We start from the raw sequence: 23,322 nt of genomic DNA on the forward strand, positions 1-23,322 counted from the left end.
ACCAATTTTTGACGTCAAGAACTCTACCTCTGAACTTCTTTTCGGGATACACTAAAAATAAATTGCATACAGTGAAACAATTGCAGATAACCACCAATAATCATACAATATGTGTACTATTCTATTATTATTGGTGGCCATTACACATGAATTTTGAATTAGAGTTAACACTTTCTGACATTACGGCAATCTTGTCGTTTCCCATCGTTTTTCTTATTCTTATTCTTAACTTATGAAGTTGTTGTTTTTTTTTTTTTTTTTAACAACGATTATTTTGATAAGCTGTTACGCTTTGCAAATTAGAGTAATCACTTTTTTAGACATTTGCTTACGATTCTATCATAAATCTCCAGTGCTTATCAATAATTTTTTCTGTCCCTTTTGCAGATATAATTCATTATTTTGGCCATTTACACATGCTTTTATAAATTTTGACTTTTTTTATTATTATTCAAGAATTCTCATTTGAGTAATTACTTTTTAACATGCTCAATTCAATCTTATATCTACAAAGTTTTCTAATTTTTTTTCAGACCTTTTCCAATTCGCAAACCTCCATCAAAAACTCATGTCCTTCGCTGATGAATTAAGTTAGTTTTTCAGTAATTAACGTTTATTTCGGTAATTTCCACAGTTTCGATGTTTTTAACACGATGTTATGGCTACAAACAAAATTCTTTTTAGAGTTTTTTTTTTATACATTTGATCCGCAATGGTTTCAGACTAAATTTGCATCACTTATGGACTCAATATTCAGCAGTTATTTGCTGTTTTTTCCCCCCTATTTTCAAATTTCTATAGTATAATACTACAGAATATAGACGACCTTATATAGAATACATTATTATATTAAAATTTTTATGTTACTCCAAAGCACAAATTTTGATTTTGAGCAATACTTCTTAGAACGAAAAATTTTTATGACTTCATTAAAAAAAATCGTGACTTTCATGATTCTCGTGACGACTAGATACCCTACCCTGATAACAAACATAAGACTATGGGCATAGCAAGTAGCATTTATCTAGCCAATCAGCATACTTATTTCAGGAATGTTACAGCTGTTAAGGACTTATAAAAAGTGCAACAATTGATTAGACGAGTCGTTACTAGCCTTTTTAGTTGCTACTAATTTAGTAAAAAAAAACTTTGAGGCTCATTACTAAATATACAAGTAAAAAATATAATTACAAAATCTATATAAATACATATAAATATGTTTTTCCATAGGTTTACATATACATACATATATACATAAAGAACTTGTGAATTGTACTGAAAAACTGGTATTAGATAGTAAGATTTATCTTGGACTCTCAACCTAGTAATGGTCTGTAATATATGGGTTGGGAAAACTGATTTAGATGTTTAAGAAGCAGTATTCAAGTTGCATTTGATTAAACTAGATTGTACAAAATAATAAAAGTAAAAATAATATATTTACCAGGCTCAACCCCATTCTGTTGTTCGTATCCTCTTTTTCGAAGAATGGTTGGTGATGCACTAGCAATGCTGGGTGTTAGACGCACATTATTTTCCTCCATGTCCATTGGATGTTTAGGTATTGAAAGAGAGCCATCTATGAAGAAAGTGAATATTGTATCATTTTATAAGTTCTTCAATTGCAAAATACGTTTTTAAAATCAAAATAATTTAGTAAATTCATACCTTCATTTCGAGGTGGCGGAGGAAAAGCTTCACGTTCTAGTTTTGGAATTTTATCCAAGGGGGTAGGTAGCAACCACTCAGGAGGGGGTAAATTGGGTGTCCCAAGTCTATGAGAAACATCAACAACACGACCTCTTTCGTGTGGCCCAAGTTTTGGCAAATCAGGTTGCCCTTCAATCATTCTAGTGTGAACTAAATATTAATAAAAATAGTTTTTTTTAAGAATTAAGAATCTCATTAGAATGCTTTAAGTTTAGCATTGCATCCTTATTACCAATTTATTTACTACTTTTAAACAATAAAAAATGTTTATTTTCCTATTACTTTTATTATGAGTAAAACAAAGTAATATGCATTGGTTAAAAAATGTTAATAGCACTGAATTTTAAAATCTTAAGGGTGTTTTGATGCAATATTAATCATTACCTTTTTATAGATCATACTATCAAATCTTACTTTAATTAGTCTATAAATCCATGTTTGTCATCAATTTAATTTTCATTTTAAAGTACTTAACTCAGTACGTACATACTTCAGTTCACCCTCTTTTCATTTTCAATTATAATAATTTCTCCTAACTGCTGAAAAATATGAAATGCATTTTCAATAGATAACAACTCTTCACCAACACTTAAATCCCTTTAATTATTAATACTATTTTAGATTTTTTTTAAAAGTAATTTACACAATGGTAAATTTAATCATCTCTGTCCGACTAAATTAGTTTTTTAAGTTTTGAAACAGAGTTTCGACCAAAAAGAAACGATTCATTAAAGAAAATATTTTGGTTAGCCATTTTAAAAAAACTAAAATAGGAAAAATTATCAGTTCTATTTCATATGCTTAGAAGTACAAATTTATGTTCAAAATCAAGTACGTTCTTCCATTTTTTTTCTTTTTAAATTCATCAAATCCAAATTAAAAATGTATCTGCTCTTAGTAAATATGCTTTGGGAAAGAATTTCATAATATTGCACTGTCATGGAACAACAAATGTCATATATTAAAATACCAAGATTAATACCGATTTAAAATTTATGATACCCAGGAAGAAAATGAAAAACATAAATTTTAATGGACATTCACATTGGCTCAAATTATAAGAAATTAAAATTTTACCAAGAAAACCTGATATGAGTAAAAACACTTATACCTCTTTATTCTGAAAGTTTGAAATTTATTTTCAATTAGTTCATTTATCTAATTTCAATTACTATTTACTTGATTTCAATTATTTGAATTTTTTAAACAAATTTTTGTGAGATCCCACTAAAAAAACAAAACAAAGGGTATTTTTAAAAGTTTTTTCAGATATTGTAATTTCAGGCGTATTATTAAACATTCTGGCACGTTTAAAAAAACATTAAAAGTTGTGAGATACTTTTATACATCACTTTCAAAGCAAAAGTATGTGAGATGAAAATTCAAGAAATCTAAATGGCGTAAACTACACGCGATACTATCTAAAAATATAGGTGGTGATTTTTGAGACTCCATGGTTTAAATTAGCGCTAATACCGAAGTCCAGGATGTGCTTCAGAGATATATAGTTAAAGACACAGTTTTAAGTATATATCTGGAGCACATTCTAATAAAATATAGTTAATGATTGAATAAATTTGCTAACATTAATACCAAATACTTAATAAATCACAAGGATTCATAGAAATTAAACTAACTTGTCCTCAAAAAATGAATCAAGACTAATTCTTAAAAACTTTAATTTATTGAATCTCAACAGTTAATTACAAACATAAATTGAAAATAAAAAAATTAGGCATTGAAAAATACTGGTGATTGATGGAGGCATTCCAATTAAGAAAATACTTAGTACATGAAAAATTATTTAGTATAAATACAAATGAAACAAGTTCATATTACTTCGGTCCGGCTAGTTTAATATTTACAAAAAAAAATTAACTTTAAATTCATTGAATTAAGGTTCAAAAAATTGAATTTCAGTTTAAATTGAAGATCAATATTGGAATTAGAAATTTTTGATTTTTACAATAAGAATCAACAATGCAGGAAACAATAATTGAATGATTATAACATTTTGACTGTTTTAAAGTTAATTTTATTTTTTCATTATTTATTTCGAATTCAGGAAATTTTAATTATAAGTACTAGTAATACTTAACATAATGCATGATATTGAGTTCAATTATGTTGGTATTGAGTCAATTTTCTGTTAAATTCTAGATTTTACTCATTTTTTAAGACAAAGTAGTTTTTTGCTGTCATTGCTAAAGATATCCAGTTTCTAAAATCTCAATGTTGTAATACGACATCATAATGTAATTTGAATTGAGAATCGTGCTTTTTAGTAGTTACTTTTTGAATAATTTAATTGGAGAAGTTCCGACCAGAAATCCACAAGGTTTGTCAATCAATATTTTGGTATTTGTTGCTACAAATTTCTACATAGATTTTAAATTCTTGATGTTTTGCTACAACATTCGTGAATTTCAAATCATGCATTTGAGTTAACACTTTTTTTACCACAATAAATCTGCAAGATCGTTTTTTTGGTAGTTACTAATATGGCTTTTATTTGGTTTTTAAAATCTCAATGGTTTATAACATTATTTTCCGGAGAACTTCAAATAACACAAGTGAGGAATCACTTTTTTACCACAATAAATCTGCATGATCGTTTTTTTTTTTTTTGGTAGTTACTTAAAATGGTTTTCATTCGGCTTTTAAAATCTCAATGTTTTATAACATTATTTTCCGGAGAACTTGAAATCGCACAAGTGAGGAATCACTTTTTTACACAATCCATTATTGAGGATTCTGTAAACCTACATGGTTTAATTGATCACAGTTATGTTATTCATTGCCAATTTCACGATTTTCAAAACGACTCTTTAGCGGGACATTGTTCTGTACAGAGAATTTCAAATCACGCACTTGAAAAATAACTTTCTAAAGCACTAGCAATGCGACAATTTTATTGTCTGTAAGGCTTACTCTGTTACATTTTCAACAGTTACTGCTACATATTACCATGCTAATTTTAAAATTTTTATCTCTTTTTAGATATACTATTTTGATCTATGAATTGTGAATCATGATTTTAAGTAAGCACTTTACAACACACTATAGTTGTGACAATCCAACCGCAAATCCGCATTTTTCGAAATGTGAGAGTTTGTTCATTTTGAAACTGAGTAAATGCATTCATGGCGATAGTAATCTTTTGATACAAGAGAATTGGATTTTGGTTTTATGATATCCGTTTTTTAAATCATTTTATAGCTAAAATTGGATAAAGTCACACAAAAATCTGTAAACACGGAAGTCTGGTATAAAGCATAAAAAAGTGGAGGATTTTCATCTTTGGTTTATTTTTGCTATTTATAAAAAAAGTCCCATAGAAATAATAAATTATGTGCAACTCAAAAGAGAAATTTGAAATGAAAGAACAAACCAGAACTAGAAAAGTGAGTATAATTTGGGTTCGAAATTAAAAAAAGAATTGTGTTTTTGTTTATGTTGAAACACTACTAAAGGATTAAATTAACCTTCTTTAAAAAAAAGAAAAAAATTGCATAGGATGGAATAAGAAAAAAAAAATTAATATTTCAAGTATTTCCTTTATTGACTAATACATTGATTAAGGTATAAAAATAAATTTGCTGCTTTTAGAAGTTTCTGACTTCACGTAATACTATCAACAAAGGAGAAGGTACAAAACTGTTTTTGCATTATGAATTAGAATTCTGGATATGTAATTCATATTTGCATAAAATTTTGAACTTTTTTTGCTTAAGAAAGAGTTAATTAACTGACAGCAGATGAAAATACTCAAAACTGTGCAAACTGATTATATTCTAATAAGTATAGTTAGTGTTCAAAATTTCAAAACTAATTGAAGAAATTTATAAAATAAAATAAAAATAGTAAAAAAAATTTTTTTAAAAAAATTCATTACAATTTTTATACATCGTCTAATTATTTAAAAAAATTTAAACAAATTATTTATATAATATGTTTTTTTCATATAGAATAATTTTTCAGGAAAATATATTACAAACAAACAATAAAAGATCTCAATTCCTTTATTTAACACAAAATTTATTGGAAAAATTTTGATCACTTCTTTAAATACTTTATAATATTAAAATAAATAAAATAAATGCAACTAAATATGCAAATAAAGCATGCATAAATTAAGAGCTATCTGTAGAGTTTAAATTGCCAAAAAGAGACATACATTCTTGTTTGATTGCAAGAATATTGATGGGCTGGAAAGGATTTCTCGCAGCATGTCGTGGTTTTACTAAGTGGCTTGCATAACGTCGAGCCTTTCTGGTTAATGGCGTAGTATGAAGATAGAATGCTGCCCTTGTTTTCATAATTGGCCTAGGGCTCCCAGCTCTTATAACAAGTCCATGAGCTGTAGCACAATGTCTTGCGAGGTGTGCTTTTAACTTGAATTCCTTAAAAAAAATTTAAAAAACATTTCAGATGCTGCATTTTACCTAATAAGTGAACAGATAAATAGCTTAACCAACATTATTAATTAGTTAATGAAAACTTTAAACATGAATGGTAGATCAATCAATAATAAATGCAGGACTGCCACTAGGGTAAAACTTCAAAAATAGTTGCTTCAGATATGAAAAACAGCCATTAAAATAGTTGCCAGAGGCATAAAAAGTTTCCCTTCTCTAACATATTCTTATAATATTTATACTTTAATGATATAAAATAATCCAAAAAATGTGTTTTTTAGACCTCTACACTTAAAAATATATATACAAAATGCAAATTTTAAATACACAAAATGCAAAGACCTTAAACTCGATCTGTTGAAGGTGCATACATATAACGCTTTGAAGATGCTTACAGAAATTCTCAAAAAAAAAATAAAGCAAAAGGAAATATATACACAAAAAATTTATATTATGTTACACACTGTGCCTCTAAAATATTTTTTGAGCATAATAATTAAAAATACATAAAGAACTAAATTCAATGTTTTAATAACACATAAGCAATATACAGATACTTTCATATCTCTGTAACAGATTTTGTAACTTTTATTTTAAAAAAGCCTGATTTGGAACTTTTATTTTTAATAAAATGTCAGAAAATGAGAATTGTAACTTTTTTGTCTCATGCATTTTGTGTTATATTTTTTAAAAAAAATATTAACATTAGAAGCTTACATCGTTACCAAATACACTCCTGACTTTTGCCAGTTATGCCAAGTTGGATGTTAATGTAAGACTATTTATTTTACTGATCACTCAGAGAACACTAAGAGTATTTCTCATCAGCTACATTACTTGATTTGGCATTTATAAAAGGACATTTTTAATAAAAAGTTTATGAGTTAAATGATTAACACTAATATGAATATAGTTATTAAGAGTTTAAAATAAAACTACATTTATGCTTAGAATTTGCTCATAAATGCTCACTGTAGGAAACAACTGATTCAAAAGGAAAATACACAATAGTCAAAGCTCATTTGCAACGGAAGAAAAAATAACTATTATTACTTGTTTATTAAGATTTACATATATTAAGATTTTGTTTTATGATCTAGTATAACACAATACCTACAAAAAGTTATTTCCAGAACAAGAACAATAACATAAGTTTAATTTCAAAAACTTACTTTTCCACATCCAGATATTGTACACCTATGAGGCCTATGCGAAGCAATGTGTGATTGGAGTTTATCTGAACCAGATCCAGAGATTAAATCTACAGATTCTGGAATAAAAGTATGTATTACTATTAATAAGTATCATTTAAAGAAGGGAAAAAGTTCGGAGAAAATAAAAGTTATCAATAAAATATTTACACCTATTAAGATAATTTAAATAAGTCCAAGTTTTGAATTAAAAACAAAAAGATAATACAGCACAACATTTTTAATTGTCTAGCATTATTTTATAATGAAGCTGTTTTTAAATTGAATGCTTACCAAAAATTGGATGCATTTTAATACTGAATAGGATTCTAGATTTTGAACTCTAAAAGTAGTTTTTGAAAGGGCACAAGGATTTAATATTTAAAATATTACATAAATTAAAAAAACATAGAATTTTAGAAGTATTTAAATTCCATGTTTAACCATAGTGCACGCATCGCACCCCTACACAGTACAGCTTGCAATTAAAATAATTGCACGCCGCAATTAAAATAAAACATAATGCAATTAATTATTAAATAAATTAATAAATAATGCAATTGAAATAAAACACGCTAATTCTTAAACAAAAATGAAAAGCTAGAGGGAAAGTTTTTTACACTTGAACTTATTAAAATATTATGAAAAATTTGAATATGTTGCGACAGGAGTCACATGAATTTATAAATCTAACATGTCAGCAAAAACATAAATAAGAATAAACTACTAACTAAATAAAAATAAATGAATAAAATTAATTAATGTTGATAACTTTCATAACAAATATAAATTACCCACCTAATCTAGTAGGATACTTTAATCCACCAAAACGTTTAAAGTAATTCCAACAAGATTGGCACAATCTGCATTGCAAATGAGCAGGTCCAAATGCATACCACTGACTAGATGTGGGGGCTAAAATTTAATAACAAAAATACTATCATACTATTATCTTGACAAAAATAATTATGATAATATAAATATTATGACTAAAAACATACTGTAGCAGCTTTCACAAGGTCGCCCACTAGCAGAAGGACTTTCACCAGGATTGGCTCCATTTAATACGCCAGGTTTATTATTACTGTAAAGTATAGAGATGATTGAGATTAAGTTAATTCAAACTACTTAAGTTCAGCAAAAGTAGTAAAAAAAAATAAATAAATAAGTATACTAACTAGTTAGGAATGTACACTTGTTTTAGTTTGCTCTCAGCTTCCACCGCCTTAACTCTTTTCTGCTGAACATAACGGTCTGTAGTTTTCCACATGTAATAATACTCTATAACATTCTTTAAACTTTTCCAAGGCAGCTATATATAAAATAATGAATGAATACTATCTTCAAAGGTTGAAAAGTTAAATATTTTATTATAAACATTAATATATACATATAATAAATAAGAAAAGGCTAATAATGTTTGATATATATATTTACCACATTATCACTTTTATACTTTATTACATAGTCCAGTTAATCTGATTCTCAACTTTAAAAAGTCATAATTGCAACGTTTAGAAAAAATTCCTAAACTATCCGGGAGATATTGATTCTAGACATAAGTCACTCCTAACTGGTATAATGCTTGATTTAAGATAACAATGTTAACAAACCACATATATTTAATAAATTTACCACAATTTAACTAAAAAAATTAACCAGATAAATTTTTTAGTATTATGTTAATGTTTGTTAGATAAATTAAAGAATTTTTTTAAAAATTACAGGAAAGATCAGGACAAATCTTGGCAAATACAATACCATTTCGCGAAATCGATAAAAATAAGTTATATCATTTTAGATGCTAATAATGAAGTATACAATTAAGACTAAAAAAAGTGATTTGTAACTTACGAAATCTTGTCTGACATCGATGAAATCTTTGCCATACTTTTCTAATGCTTCCTCGAAAAGGTTGGCCTCTGAAGCAGACCATTCTTCCATTTCATCTCTACATAAAACTGGTCCACCACTCGGCACTAAAGATGCTAGTGCTGTAGTTATGTCGTAATTATGCTTGTGCAAAATATCCATAGCATGGAACTAAGGAAGGAAAAAAAACTATTTAAACTCTTTAAAAAACAACTTATTATTTAGAATGCAGAAAATTATTTTAGGCTAACAGTGAGCGTAGAATTTTTTTTATTTGAAACTAATTGTGGGGATGCACAACCTGCCGGTCAAAACTAGCCCTTGAAGTGAGTGGCTCGGCTCTGTAAAGTTTTAAATATTAATAAAAATATATGAAGTTTTTTAATTAAAATTTTTTTAAAAATTGCGCCTTGGGGGGAGAAACAAAAAGCTGTATTAGAAAAATAACTTGCTTTAATTATTTTTTTATTGTTTAGCCTGACTTTAAATTACTTATTGTTTTAGTGCAATTCTGAGCATGATTGTAAAAATTTCTTTTTACAGTTATATCTATGGCTAAGATTAAAGTGTTTGCATAGAAATGCAATAATTTGCAAATTTTAAATATTACAATCTATAAAATGTAATTACATGCACTTTCAAATAAGATCTTAATAGATAACATTTTTTTTAGCAATTAGATAGCATCTTTTTAGTTTCTGTGGGAATGTAGAGTGGAGTTTCTATCAGAAAAAAATTGAGCAAATCTGCTCAACGGAAGTTGTTTTTTTCAGAAACTTAAACAAACAACCATATATTATTGATTGTATCAAAGCTAAGTTTATACTGTCCAAAACTACTGGAAGAAAGCAAAGAAAAGTTTTGAATTTCTTCTGCTAAAAAATTGTGTGTGTTAGAAATAGAGTGATTTGTAAAGACTTTTATTCTTAAAACTATTACTTCCGGTTTCACCTTAAAAAAAAATTTCGATAAAGGTAACAGAAGTGAATTACAACTTTTCTTCAGAATCATATTAAAAGAATTTTTGCATTGGTTTCAAAAAATCAAATAACTCTAAAAGAGAAATATTTTTCGTTGTTAAACTTACTAATGTAATGTCCCTAGAAGCAGCAGCTGCACTCATGTGAAGACTTGGCTGTTTAACTGAACTAGAGCAATCCAGGGCTCTTGCAAATGTGCCTACAGACCTTAAATAATGCAATTATTAACAAACATGCCGATGAAATACAATTACAAATATAAGAATAAAGAAAAAATTTGCATTTTACTTATTCCATGTTGGAATTTAAAAAAATCAACAATTAAAAAACATAACAGGATATCGCTAAGATAACTTAATAAAGGATTATGAAACAGAAAAATTTTTATTATATAATATGTAACACAGTAGAAGATCTATATACTGTAATTTTCCTAAACCACACTAGCTCCGTGGGTGTAAATAATGAAATTTACAATTAAGAAATTTCTAATAACTAAGCAATAACTATTAACTTTTTACAATATTTGTTTGATTATCTGAGAGGTCAAAATTCCAAAAGCTAAGCAAATGAACATTGATTAATTTGTTAGATAGTAGTTCTACAGCTGCAGAAAATTCAATTTTTTTTGTTGTTGTAAATATCAAATACTTTGCACTGTTTGTGTTTTTTTAATTTGTTATACCTAATGCTTATTTTAAAAGTTGATTTGTTCTAGACAAGATTTGCCATAATTAGCAGGTAAGTTTAAAGATAAATGATCTATCTAACACAAAATTTCAAAGTTCCAGGTTTCAAGGGTTTGGTTATAAAGATCCTGAACTGTATTTTATTTTGTTATTAATCATATCTTAATAAAAATTCATTTTTATTGGATTTTGAAATGATGATCAGTAAAACAAAACATAAAAAACCCACTTTTGACATAATTTTAGCATAAGTAGTGTTGGAAATATTATTGAATTTTAATCATTTTCAGCCGTAGCTTGTACGGTAAAGCAATAAGCCTAATATTATACAATGACAACATTTATCATTTTACAATTTTGAAATATGGAAAGTTTTTATTTAATAACATTGAAATTAATTTGAATAAATCATAAAGAAATAGCTTAATTTAATTTATTACCGGCAGATAATTAAAAACTGGTCAATTTGTCTATCTGTCAAATTATGGTGTGGTGTATAAACAAGCTCTTCAAGATCTTCTAATTTTCGAGGATCTTCAGTGCCTGCATAAAAGAGTATACAAAATAAATTAATCAACAATTTTATTCTATTTTTGCAAAAAGGTAAAAATTACATTAAATATGTAAAATTATTTAAAATAAGTACCTTCTGGCAACATAGGTGGAATTTCAGCTTGGTATCTAGGTCCAACTCTAATTTCTCCTTTGTCTGCTAATAGCGTTTTTTGTTGTGGATCAAAAACCAAAGAGTAAAAGAAGCAGTCCTAAAATGTTTATTATAATAATTATACAGGAATAAAAGAAAATAGCAGAAATGACATTTTGCCTTCTAAAATAGTGTTTTTGTCTCAAAAATATAGCTTTTTCTCAGTAGAGTTCTAGCCATGGATAAATAACAACAGTTCAACAATTTCCAATAATATTAGAAAGAATGTACATATAGAATTTTAAAAGCTCAAAATGAATAAGTTTAAAGTCAAAGATTGAGATCACACTACTAAAATAAATAATGTAACTGAAATATATAATTATCTACAAATGAATTTTTTTTAGATATTTTTAATAAATGAATATGATTCAAACTTTTATTTAATGATATTATCACAAAACATTTTGAAAAATAGAAAAATCTGCATGAAAAAATTACCATTAAATTTAACAGGGATGATTACAGACCGTGAAAAATTTCTGGAATTTTAGCCAGAAAAAGTATATGAAAAATTCCCCTATATTAATTCATTGCTGTTAATTAATGCTTATGGAAAGATATAAATCCTGATTATAATTACCATGAAGGAGAAATTGATGTATTCTTTTTTTAATATTCATGAAATTTTCAAAAAATTATATTCATGAAATTTACAAAATATTTTTTAATAATTTGTGACAACATTGAAAATAAATGTTATGAAGACTATAGCCAAAACAGACTTTTCTTTTTAACCACAAATTAGTATTGTCTACTTTTAAACCTAAATTGCAAGAATATAAATCATTATGTATGGATTTTTGAATTGAGTAAACACAAATTGCATTTTATTTTTAAATCGCACACATACCAATAACAATGTGTGCTTTTAAGATCAAGTGAATATGAATCAAGATGTTTTATTTTGAAACTGCATGCACGCAAAAGTGGGTTTCTAAATTGCATGTATATGAATTTTAATGTGCAATTTTAAAACTCATGTAAAGAAATCGCAAAGTGAGACTTTTGTAATAGATATCAGGGTTGTCTGGTTTAAACCAAATAGTTTTTATTTTAAAAAATATTTCTATTGCAAAATGATAGAAAAAAAAAAAAAACATTCCTTTCAAATCTATAAGCAGAATTAGAGTTTCCTCAAGACATACCTATGCAAATTAATGTGAGCAAATGTAAGATAAAATCAAGAGGTTACTCAAAAATATTTGATATTAGGAAAAATTTGAATGAACTAAAATTTTAGATTCATACAAATCAAAATCTTACAGTTTAAACTTACAGGAAGCTATTTTATTCAATGGTATATTTTCAGTTGAATTAACATTGATAAAATATATTGAGAAAAAGAAGAAAAAAATAGAAATCTTAAATTAAGCTGATAAACTTTTCACATTTTGATATTAACTTTCACTTAAAAAACACAACCAGTTTTAACAAAACATATTATTTAAACATACATTTTGTAATAATAAAAGTTTGAAAAACTTGTTTAAGATCATATTTAATGAGTACTTTACCTCTTTATTCAGATAATAAAGAAGTGATTCAGTTTCATTTAACAGTGTTACAGAACATTTCCCTCGAATATGTGTGGCTGGCAGTGTTTCTACTTGTCGAGACAGAAAAAGTTCTCTGTGTTTCAGTTGATGACGTTCCTTTTCAGCTAATTGCTCTGCCTCACGTTCTTGTTCTTCCTCTAAGGCACCTTAAAAGGAAATTCATAGATTTCAGAAACAGTTAAACTGAAACTTACAAAATGTTTTCCAAAGTAGTTTCATATCTCATGATAAATTAAGCTCTGAACTTAATTAATTAATCTGAGATTAATCAGATTAAATGTATTATATGTTATAATACATTTACAAAATATTATAAATTATGTACAAGTATTGAATTATTTTTCTGCAAAAGAGTCAAGTATTTAATAAAAAGGCACAACTCTCGTTTTTTTTATTCCTTCTGGGAAGGTGCCGATTTTGCTAGCATAATTACGATTTTTATAAAAGTACCGTGCAATGATTTTGGCAAAAGTACCGTTTGGGTAGGGGGGGGTGATTTTTATGAAACTACTGATAAACGCATAAAAAATCCATTTGTATTAGGCCCTGAATGAGTTAAATTACATACTTCACTCATAAGCTATGATGATAACTGCATTTTATTTTATTTTTTTTATTTTAGACATTTGTAACTATTTTTCCCTTCATAGGGCAACTTTTTCCGTTTTTTTTTGCTCATTTTTTTCTCCATGAAAATTTCCCCCCGATGAATTTTGAATATTTTTCATTTTTAGAGAATTTTGTTAGTGAATTTAATTCTTTACTTAATAAATTAGTGTTAATTTTACATTGAACTAAATATTCTTATCCACTAAATATTCTTATTTTAAATATTCTTATCCTCCAATAACAAATGGATATTGAAAAGAATTAAGATTTACTTTCAAAAAAGTGTCAAAAAACATTTGATAATAAAATCTAATTCTGATGCTCTTGAAGATTGTAACAAAAAATTAATAAATTCCTATTTATTTTTATTCGATATTCATTTATCATAAATTAAATTACATATTTACTCCAATTACTTTATTGTTTACTTAGATTATATCTACAAGCTACGATATTTTATAATTATTATTATTTTTAAATAAAAAACTAATTATACAAAACACGTTCTTACAAAAAAAATTTAAGGAATTACTTTTCATTTTAATGGATTTCAGACACATCTTTTTAACATTTTTAAGGGCTTTTTAAAAGAATTCTTAAGTCATCAATATCTAAAGCTTAGTAATAAGATAAATGTACAAATTTAAACTCACTTATCAAAGTAGCATCCATATTTTCATGACCTAAAATAAAACACAAAAAAAAGAGGATTAAAATGTAGATAATAGAAATGCGCATGGCAATAAATCTGAGTTGGTGTCAATATATTATTAGAAAGTCTTCTCTCATCAACCTCCACTATTACTTAGCAATCATTTCTTTTCCTTTTTTTTAAATTAATAACATCAAAATAAATAATACTCCATTTAAAGGTCACTAAATTTTTTTATTAAATTAAAATGGATTCTATTCCTGATTCTATTAGATAAATTTTAAACAGAATTATTTCACAGTTACCATAGCAATTTTATTCCCAAACTTATTTTCTACTTTATTTTTTGATCTTTTGGAATATCACTATTTTTCACAGAAGAGAATATTTGCAATAGCGCAAAAAAAATAATCTGAATAATTGTTTTATAATTTTAAATAGCTGCTTTGTATTCACTATTTTAAATTTATATTGCATGCACACGTTTTATTATTAAAAGAAAAAATATAACTTATTAAAAAGTAAGTAGTAAAATATGTATACCATAAACTGTTTTGAATAAGTACCAAACAATTACTTGATAATGTAATCAAGGAATGCACCTTTAAGTTATATTCTTTAAATTTTGAATAATATTTAATAAAAAAATTTAATAAGATAAGAGAAGGACAGTAAGAAGGAAATAAAAATAAATATTATAAAATAAAGTGTAATGAATAATTTATAGATAAACACTTTTAGACAATTACTTTATATGATATATAGCAATATAATTGGCACTTACAGCAATGAAATTATTTTAACCAAATTATTAGTACATAAGTTATTAGTAGATAAAAAAATACAAACATGAAAAATTGTTTCCATGAAATAATAATAAAAATTAGTAGCTGAGATTTAAATGAAATTTTGACAGAATCAAGAATGTGTTGATGCTTATTTCTGTAAAAGTATAGAAAGATTTATTTCCACTACAGTGGTAAAAATAATTCGGAACTATTTTTACATTATGATGAAAGTCCTAGCAATTCATAACACTTTTCATTGTAATATTGAAGTGAATTATGAATTGAGATGAATTTATAATACAAATTGTTTACAAAAAATAAAATCAACCAAATGCCAATCAATAGAAAATTCACACACTCTATTAATCATTTTCAAAATGCGCGAATTTTGGAAAAACTTTCGTCTTTTGCCATTTTGAATAAAATTCGTTTCACTTTACTTCCTTGATCTTTCATTACTTTGAACATCGGTCCTTGTTATCTAGTTTCCCCATTTATCAGTATTGTTCAGAACCGGTGCGAACAGCAGAACACCCCACGAACCCCTATTACAACACATTTCTCTGCAACCACGTGTTCACTGTAGGTAAGGTTCAGAGACTAATATAGGTAAGGTTTCTTCATGTAATACGTTTTAATTTTTTGTGCATGAATGTAAGATGGACTAATACCTCGTTAAGGCGACATCTTCTACTCCGTAATGGACAAATTAAAATTAAACAAATGTCAATAGAAACGGTCAAAACGAAACAAATACGGATATTTTTCAGCCAAATAAATATAATAGCTGATGAAAAAGTAGATATAGAACATTTTCCATATGATGATGTAGCAAAAATATTCAGTTAGAAGATGTTAAAAATGTATTATAATTAAAGAAATAATTTTTTTCCAAGTCTATTCGTGTTTTTTTAATTTTTAGAAATCTCATTTAATTTTTTGAAATCTCACCCTGCTTTTGAGAAAGGGTGAGAAATTCTCTCCCATTTTTTTCCTGTAATGAAAACACTGTACTAGCAATATTGATTTACTAGAATTAATGCAATAATTTAGCAGAAAATACACAAACTGTACAAAATTGCAGATCCTAGAACTTTAGTTCTAATGAAAAGAAATTAAAGTTTTAGCGATAAAAATTTAGTCCAAAAAATTACAAATCTTAATTATTAAATTTATAAAAGTAAAATTTTTTTTAAATATGTTTATAATATAATTAAAACACATACGTTGTTTGTCAGCCATCATAACCAATGAAGTGGCTATATCTCTTCGCCTGAAAAAACACATGACTTTTGCTTCTACGTTACCATTTGGTGTCTGTAATATCAAATTAAAAATAAATTATTTCAGTAATACATAATCAACCCTACTAAAGTGTATAATTTAACAATAATAGTTGTTACAAAAAAAGTTTAACAAAATATGCAGTCAAAAATAACGTCATAATTACAAATAAAAGTTATTTATCCTAATTATAATGAGTAATTGCATTATACAGTGTTAATATTGATTGCTGATCATGATACATGATTTGTAATAGGTAATTGGTAAGTAACATTAATATAAATTATATTATACATTTCATAAGTTAGATAAACATACAAAATAGTCTGTTTGTTGTAGTCCTTGTCAGCAATACAAATCTTAATTTAAGATCTGTAAAATGTGTTAATATGAATCATAATGTGGGAATGAAGAATCATATATAACCCAACAAAAAAAGATGCTTCATTCCTAAATATTCTCTGAATTCCCTAAAGCAGATTTAAGTTAACCTACTTCGGCCAGGGTTCTTTCTAAGCGGAGTTTGTAGGGAGAGACAACCTGGTTGCCCCAGGACTGAAAAATTATGTGCCCAGACATTTCAAAGGGTGGAGAAATATGCTGAGCAGATTTTACGGTAAAGCCACTTTTTTCTGGTTGTTTTTTTAGTAATGATGAATAGTGTTTCGGCAGTGATTAATTGTTTTTCAACTGTTTCCATATGGTTTTTCAAGTTCTCTTAAAAATATTATTTTGACCTGTGCATTTTGCACTTAATCTATCATTTTTGAAAGTGTTGGATTTGTGACAATTCCATCGTAACTTCACATTGTTCGATGATAATTTTTTCAGAAGCTACTAATAATTTTATTACCCTTTTTCACATGGTTTTTCAAACTCAATACGATTTCATTATGACGTTCAAAATTAGATTTTGAATTATCACCATTTAATCCGTTCGACATGCAGGGGTCTGTCAAGGTTTTTCTGAGAGGTACCTATTTTGTGAAAATTTAGACATAATTTGTGAAAATTTAAAAGTTATATTTAAAAATCAACAGAAAAATATGGTAAAAATGTGGATTTATCGTTTCTTAAGGGATACAAAAATAAAATTTTAAGAAAAAGTATTTTGTGAAACTACCGTTTTTCTTAAAATTGAATTTGTGAAGGTACCGCTGAACGGTAGTAAATTCGGCCTGGACAGACCCCTGACATGTGACAATTCTATCGTAAATTCACATCGTTAATGATAATTTTTCAAAAGCAAAGCATTTTTCGGCCTTTTTTATGTGGTTTTTTGGTGTTTTTATGACATGCGGATTTTGAACTGAATTTTTGAATATTACAATTCGTGACGAATCTATTGCAATTTTGCATGTTTGTCGATGGATTTTTTAGAAGTTATGTTTCGACCATTTTATGTGGTTTTTTAAAAATCAAAATGTTTAACTCGACGTTCAAAATTCAAATATGAGTTATCACAACTTGATGCGTTGGATTCATGACGATCCTCTCACAATTTCTCACCGTTTTACGATCAGTTTTTCGGGAGCTATTTATCGGCCTTTATCACATGATTTTTCAAAATCCGATATTTTTAATACGGTGCTATTATGACGTTCAATTTGTGACGATTCCATTGCAATTTCCCTTTAATACTGGGTCCTTCTGAAAGCTCATGTCGACACAATAATACTAGATAATGCATCGGCACTAACCTTCTCGACAACCTAGTAGTTTTTTCGGCAGCTATTCATAATTTTATTTGGCCTTCTGTACATGGTTTTAATGTTTTCCCTCAAATTCTTCTAAGATTTAATATGACGTTCAAATTTAAGTTCTTGAAGTGCTCGATTTACGACAATTCCATCATAATTGAATTTTTTGACACACTCAATTTAGTAGATCGATTTCATCTTTCATCGTAAATCCCCTTGTTTTTGGATCGTTAGTTCGGGACAATTTCCACATCTTTTTTTTTTTTACCAATTCTGATTTAATTAACACAATGTTATGGCTAGTGATTTTCATAGTTTAATAATTACTTTTGCACACACTTGATTCCAGCGTGTGTCCACATTAATTTTCGATCAATTTTTCAACAGTCCTTATAATTACTTGTAGTTTTTTCATTCATTTTGAGATCGTTTTTAAAATACCTATATTTTTAAAAAGTTCTTATAACGACACACAACAGTTTCAAACATTGGCTGACATTTACAAAAGATCGATTTATCAGGGTAAATGGTATATTATTAATATAACTTAATTACAAATCTCCTTATATTTTTTATTTATAATTGTTCAGTATATATTTTTCAAATATTTCTTAAAATATAATTATATAAGCACATAAAATTAAGCACATATATTTCACATATAAAATAATCTATTTTAAATTATTTTACATATGGATGTAACAATTGATGACTTTTATGAGCACTCACCTTAATAAGCTCTTCTATCCTTCTAATCTGATAAGGTGCAGTAGAAGAAGTTTCAAAATAGACATAATCTAAATTATAAAAAACACAAATTGGTTAAAATTGGTTTTTGAAAAAAAATCTGTTTTCTAGTAAAATTAAATGTTTTTTTTTTATTCAAACCAAATTTTTCTGCTTTAATCTGAACAAAAAATTACCAAAATTTCATTTCTTAATTATATAAAACATTTCATAGAAACGTTTTTAAACTAATATATTTAATCCTTTAATTAAAAATTTAAAAGTATCCACGCTTGTACCATGTAGCCAACACGATAAAAAATATAACTAAAAATTTTAATTGTGCTGCTCCATTTAATAATAATTCATTAAATTATCATGCAAATTATTTAATTGTATCAAGCATAACATATCTTTAACAAAATTAAAAATTGCTTAAACTTGTATATATATTGTTAAATAATTACTTCATTTAACTAATTTTAAAAATTATAAAAACATGGATTTAATAATGATCTGTTTTATTTTTTCTGTAATGTTTTAACCTTAAATTTTCTAATATTTTTTTTTTTAAAATTACATATTTTTTCAGGAAAGCTATGACACAGACATTTAAACATTACATTTAATTTATAGTAAAATTCCTAAAAGACTTTGAGTACAGAAGTTTATTAATCACTAAGATGAATGAAAGAAAATCAAACTACTAAAAAAGCTTTTCAGCTAAGAGCATTTGCCAACTAATTATATTAGTAATTCGCTAAAAAAATTCCGATTCCAGCTTTATTGGAAAAAAATTTTAAACCTACGTTTAATCCTAGACAGCATTGGTGAAAACAATACCCGACTTTTTCCACATTTAATTTTTATACATGAAATGGTAGTGGATTTTATCTTTGATCTTCGGATTTATAATTTAATTTAAAATGATTTTAAACATAACTGCGAAGAAAAATAAATAAAACATACATTAATACATCATAATACAAAAGTGAGTAATCTATTTCAAAATATATATATATTCTTCAAATTGTATTTCAATTGTCACTTCACTGCAAATTAAAAAACTATTCCTCAAAGAGCAGAAGTTCACAAGTACGGTTTCATTAGCAATGAAATAAAAACCATTAATGTAATAGATTAGAAAAAAAAATTTATTCCCACTTTAATACACAATAATCAGATCATGCAGCAGGAGGATTTCTATTGAATATTTCAATGTTTTCAAGAGTTTCTTTTTGTTTCGGTCAATGCATTAATCTTTTGAAAATCCAATATATTTGGAAATTTTACCATTAGACCGAGATCAGTTAATAAAATTTTTCATCGTAACTTATTGTGGAAGATGAAACTATAATGAAATTGCAATTAGAGTTTGATGGAGCAAGTTTAAACCAAAACAAATCTAATTTTTAGTTAAGCTGCTTAAATTTCGTATTTTTCGGACGCCTTTTTTTCCCCCCAAACATAGTACATTTTAATGAAAAGACAAAACATAATGACTTTAATAAAATCAGTGTTTGTTTTTAAATTTGAGAAAATTGTTCATAATGTAATATTTTGTTAAGTTAATTTCTAAAAATACTGTTCTTATCTTAAATGCCGCTTCAATAATTATAGGTGCCCACAATCAATTAAGTACAAATGAGCCGACAAGAAATAACAACAGACATACCACCAACTCTATACATATTTGCAGTCATTATTAACAATTTTATAGTAAAAGATCCATTCACGGCGTATCAGCATAAAAATTTCCGTTGTGCATTAATTTTGCTGATCGCAACACACTAGCTAGATGCATTTTACTTCACAGACAGTCAGCCATTTTTGATTTTTGTTTTCAGGTAACGCAACCATTGATTTCAGTTCACTTCTTAATATTTCTTCACAGGTTATTTTTACTGGTACGTTGTACCAACATTTATCTGTGCACATTTTCATATTTCTACATAAAAATTTGAATTTGGAAATAATTTTAAATCTTAAAAAGCACTATCTGTAGTCAAATTAGGTGCGGTTGACACAAGTTACTCCTCAGAGTTACTTGCACTGTTTCGGGACCGTTTTGAATTCGGATTGTCAAGGTGAATAACAAGGGCCATTCATAATGCCTGCGGAAAAACTCACCAATCAAATTCTCGCTCGCATTTTCGCATTCGCTATTTTTTTGTATACAGTGTGAATGCTCCCTGCTACTCCAATCAGATTTTTTATAGAGCATTCTTACTGTATATGCAATCACACGCCATTTTGAAACAAGAATACGCAAAACACGTGTCCCGCAGTGGACTGATCGTGAAGACACAGTTCCCAGCCAGGGCCGTAACTACGCCGGGGCAGTCGGGGCACCGCCCCGGGGCCCCGACGGTCAAGGGGGCCCCATATGAAGGGACCACGCCACATTTTTTAAAATAGTTTATATATATATATATATGAAAGAGATTGTGTGAAGATTTGCTAAAATCTTATTTTTCGTAGTCACAATCGACTTTAACATAGGGTGAAAGACTCTTTCCAAGAATTATTTCCCGTCCTCAAAAGAGCAAAAACGCTTCACAGAAAAGAGGAACGGAAAGGTATTTTTGAAGCTATACCCCTAATAAGAAACTTTATTTTGTTCTGAAATTAACTTGAATGGGCAAATAAGGCGCCTTTTGAAATTTGGGAAAGTAAAGTGAAAAAATATCTTTATTTTCACTCTATTTTTTGAGGGTAGAAAACTTTATTTTGTTTCAAAATTGTAAAGAAGTGCTTCACCCCTTCTGAAATTTAGACATTCTCAAAAGTAAGTTCTAGTATAATTAGTACATTCAGAAAGAGAAAAAAGCTATTTTTTTCAACATTTAAGTTATTTTTCAAATAGAAAACTTAATTTTCCTCCAAATAAAAAAAAAGAAATCTGCTTAAATTTTTTTTTTTAAGGAAAAGCAAATTTAAAGATATTTTCCAAGTAGAAAATTTTATTTTCCTCTTAAATTAAAACGAGGGAGTTAAGAAAGTACTTTGCATCTTCTGTAATTCAGACATTCACGAAAATAAAGTAAAATTACTATATAACTCATTTTTTTCTACTTTTAAGCTATTTTTCAAGCAGCAAACTTTATTTTCCTCATAAATTTAATTGATGAGCGTCATTCCTTCTGAAACATTGACATTCACTACAATAAAGTAATTTTTGTTTATAAAATAGAATTAGCAATTTCAGAAAAAGAAACTACTATTTGTTTCACCTTTTGAAGCTATTTTTTAAATAAAAAAATAAAATAAAACTCCCCCTCCCCAACCGAGACAAATACGTCTGTTTTGTTTGAATTTTCTTCCACATATGACAATTTCTAATTTATTAAGAAAAAATTTTAAAATTAAAATTTAACCAAAAGAAGGGCTCAGCATAAAAAAATAAAACAAGCCTTTAGGAGACTAAAATAGTTGCCTTTCTGTTACCCTTCCCTGGTGTAATAAAATACATCCTTCACTGACATATTTTATCCTTGACTCTCAACACCTGCAGATCACCAACCGAGACAATTATCTGACCCCTCAAAATATAGGCATCAAGGCATCTCCTTTTACACCATGGGAAAATGTCATTCCTTTGACTTCTTTAAATTGCCCTGTTTACGACCCTAGGCTTTTTGTCCTTATATAAAATATCATATATTTCCAGAACCATGCATTTGTCTGTAAGTCACAGTTGTCTTAAACAAGCAATTATCTAGATGTTCTAGGAAAACAGAAGCAAGCTTTTAAGGGATCGAAGGGGATTACTTTTGTTGACATATTTTTTCTGAAAGAAACGCGGGAATCACTCTGTTAAACTTCAATTTTTAGCTCCTTTAACTGCTTAATTTAAATGAACTATTTTTAATTCAAATATAGATTTTTTGTTAGCTTTTATTTTGTTCAATCTTTCAAATTAAAATTTAACTTTAATTGATACTAATTAAAATTATTTGCAACTATTAATTAAAATATAAATGTCATTACTTTGGATTACAACAAAACGAAAAGGAAATTGACTTCTAAGGAGGTAAGCAATTGTTTACATTAAATTATTTAATAAATTCAAAACTGCGTATTAATGTATTGTTGGAATTGCTTTTTTTATATTCCTATATCAAATTGCTTTTATGTAATACATTTTGTTCTTATTTTATATTTTTAAAATTAACACCATTAAATTTTTTAAATTAAAAATTCGATTTTTTATGCTTTTTAACAATTTTGCTTTCATTTAAAATTGAAAAGCAAACTTTGATTTTGTTTAAAAAAATCATATTTAATTTAATTAAAAAATCGCATTTAATTTAATAAAACGCTATAAACATTGTTTCGTTGAAAATAACTGAAAATATGTCATCATTTAAAGTATTTTGGTTTAAATAAACCATTGTTTTTCAACCAATAAAAAAAAGTTCTTCGAAGAAAATATTTTA

General features: G+C 26.9%; 1 protein-coding gene across 3 annotated transcripts in view; it reads right to left on the bottom strand.

Annotated features, from left to right (window-relative positions):
* The window catches only part of LOC107455553 (metastasis associated 1-like), a 33,613-nt gene extending 12,671 nt beyond the window's left edge, over window positions 1-20,942 (bottom strand). For all 3 annotated transcript variants that reach the window (XM_043040497.2, XM_016073164.3, XM_016073163.3), the window contains exons 1-16: window positions 20,559-20,942; window positions 18,887-18,954; window positions 16,400-16,490; window positions 14,387-14,416; window positions 13,083-13,270; window positions 11,506-11,623; window positions 11,300-11,402; window positions 10,278-10,377; window positions 9,173-9,361; window positions 8,497-8,630; window positions 8,320-8,402; window positions 8,117-8,233; window positions 7,301-7,398; window positions 5,888-6,113; window positions 1,669-1,860; window positions 1,445-1,579 (exon numbers count right to left, since the gene is read on the bottom strand). In XM_043040497.2, the coding sequence (XP_042896431.1) occupies window positions 1,445-1,579; window positions 1,669-1,860; window positions 5,888-6,113; window positions 7,301-7,398; window positions 8,117-8,233; window positions 8,320-8,402; window positions 8,497-8,630; window positions 9,173-9,361; window positions 10,278-10,377; window positions 11,300-11,402; window positions 11,506-11,623; window positions 13,083-13,270; window positions 14,387-14,416; window positions 16,400-16,490; window positions 18,887-18,954; window positions 20,559-20,586 (1,900 nt within the window). In that variant the 5' untranslated portion in view covers window positions 20,587-20,942. The remainder of the gene's footprint in view (window positions 1-1,444; window positions 1,580-1,668; window positions 1,861-5,887; window positions 6,114-7,300; window positions 7,399-8,116; window positions 8,234-8,319; window positions 8,403-8,496; window positions 8,631-9,172; window positions 9,362-10,277; window positions 10,378-11,299; window positions 11,403-11,505; window positions 11,624-13,082; window positions 13,271-14,386; window positions 14,417-16,399; window positions 16,491-18,886; window positions 18,955-20,558) is intronic.
* Window positions 20,943-23,322: the final 2,380 nt, after the last annotated feature.

Source organism: Parasteatoda tepidariorum, chromosome 9 (genome assembly GCF_043381705.1).
Source record: "Parasteatoda tepidariorum isolate YZ-2023 chromosome 9, CAS_Ptep_4.0, whole genome shotgun sequence".
In the NCBI taxonomy this organism is placed as follows: domain Eukaryota; kingdom Metazoa; phylum Arthropoda; class Arachnida; order Araneae; family Theridiidae; genus Parasteatoda; species Parasteatoda tepidariorum.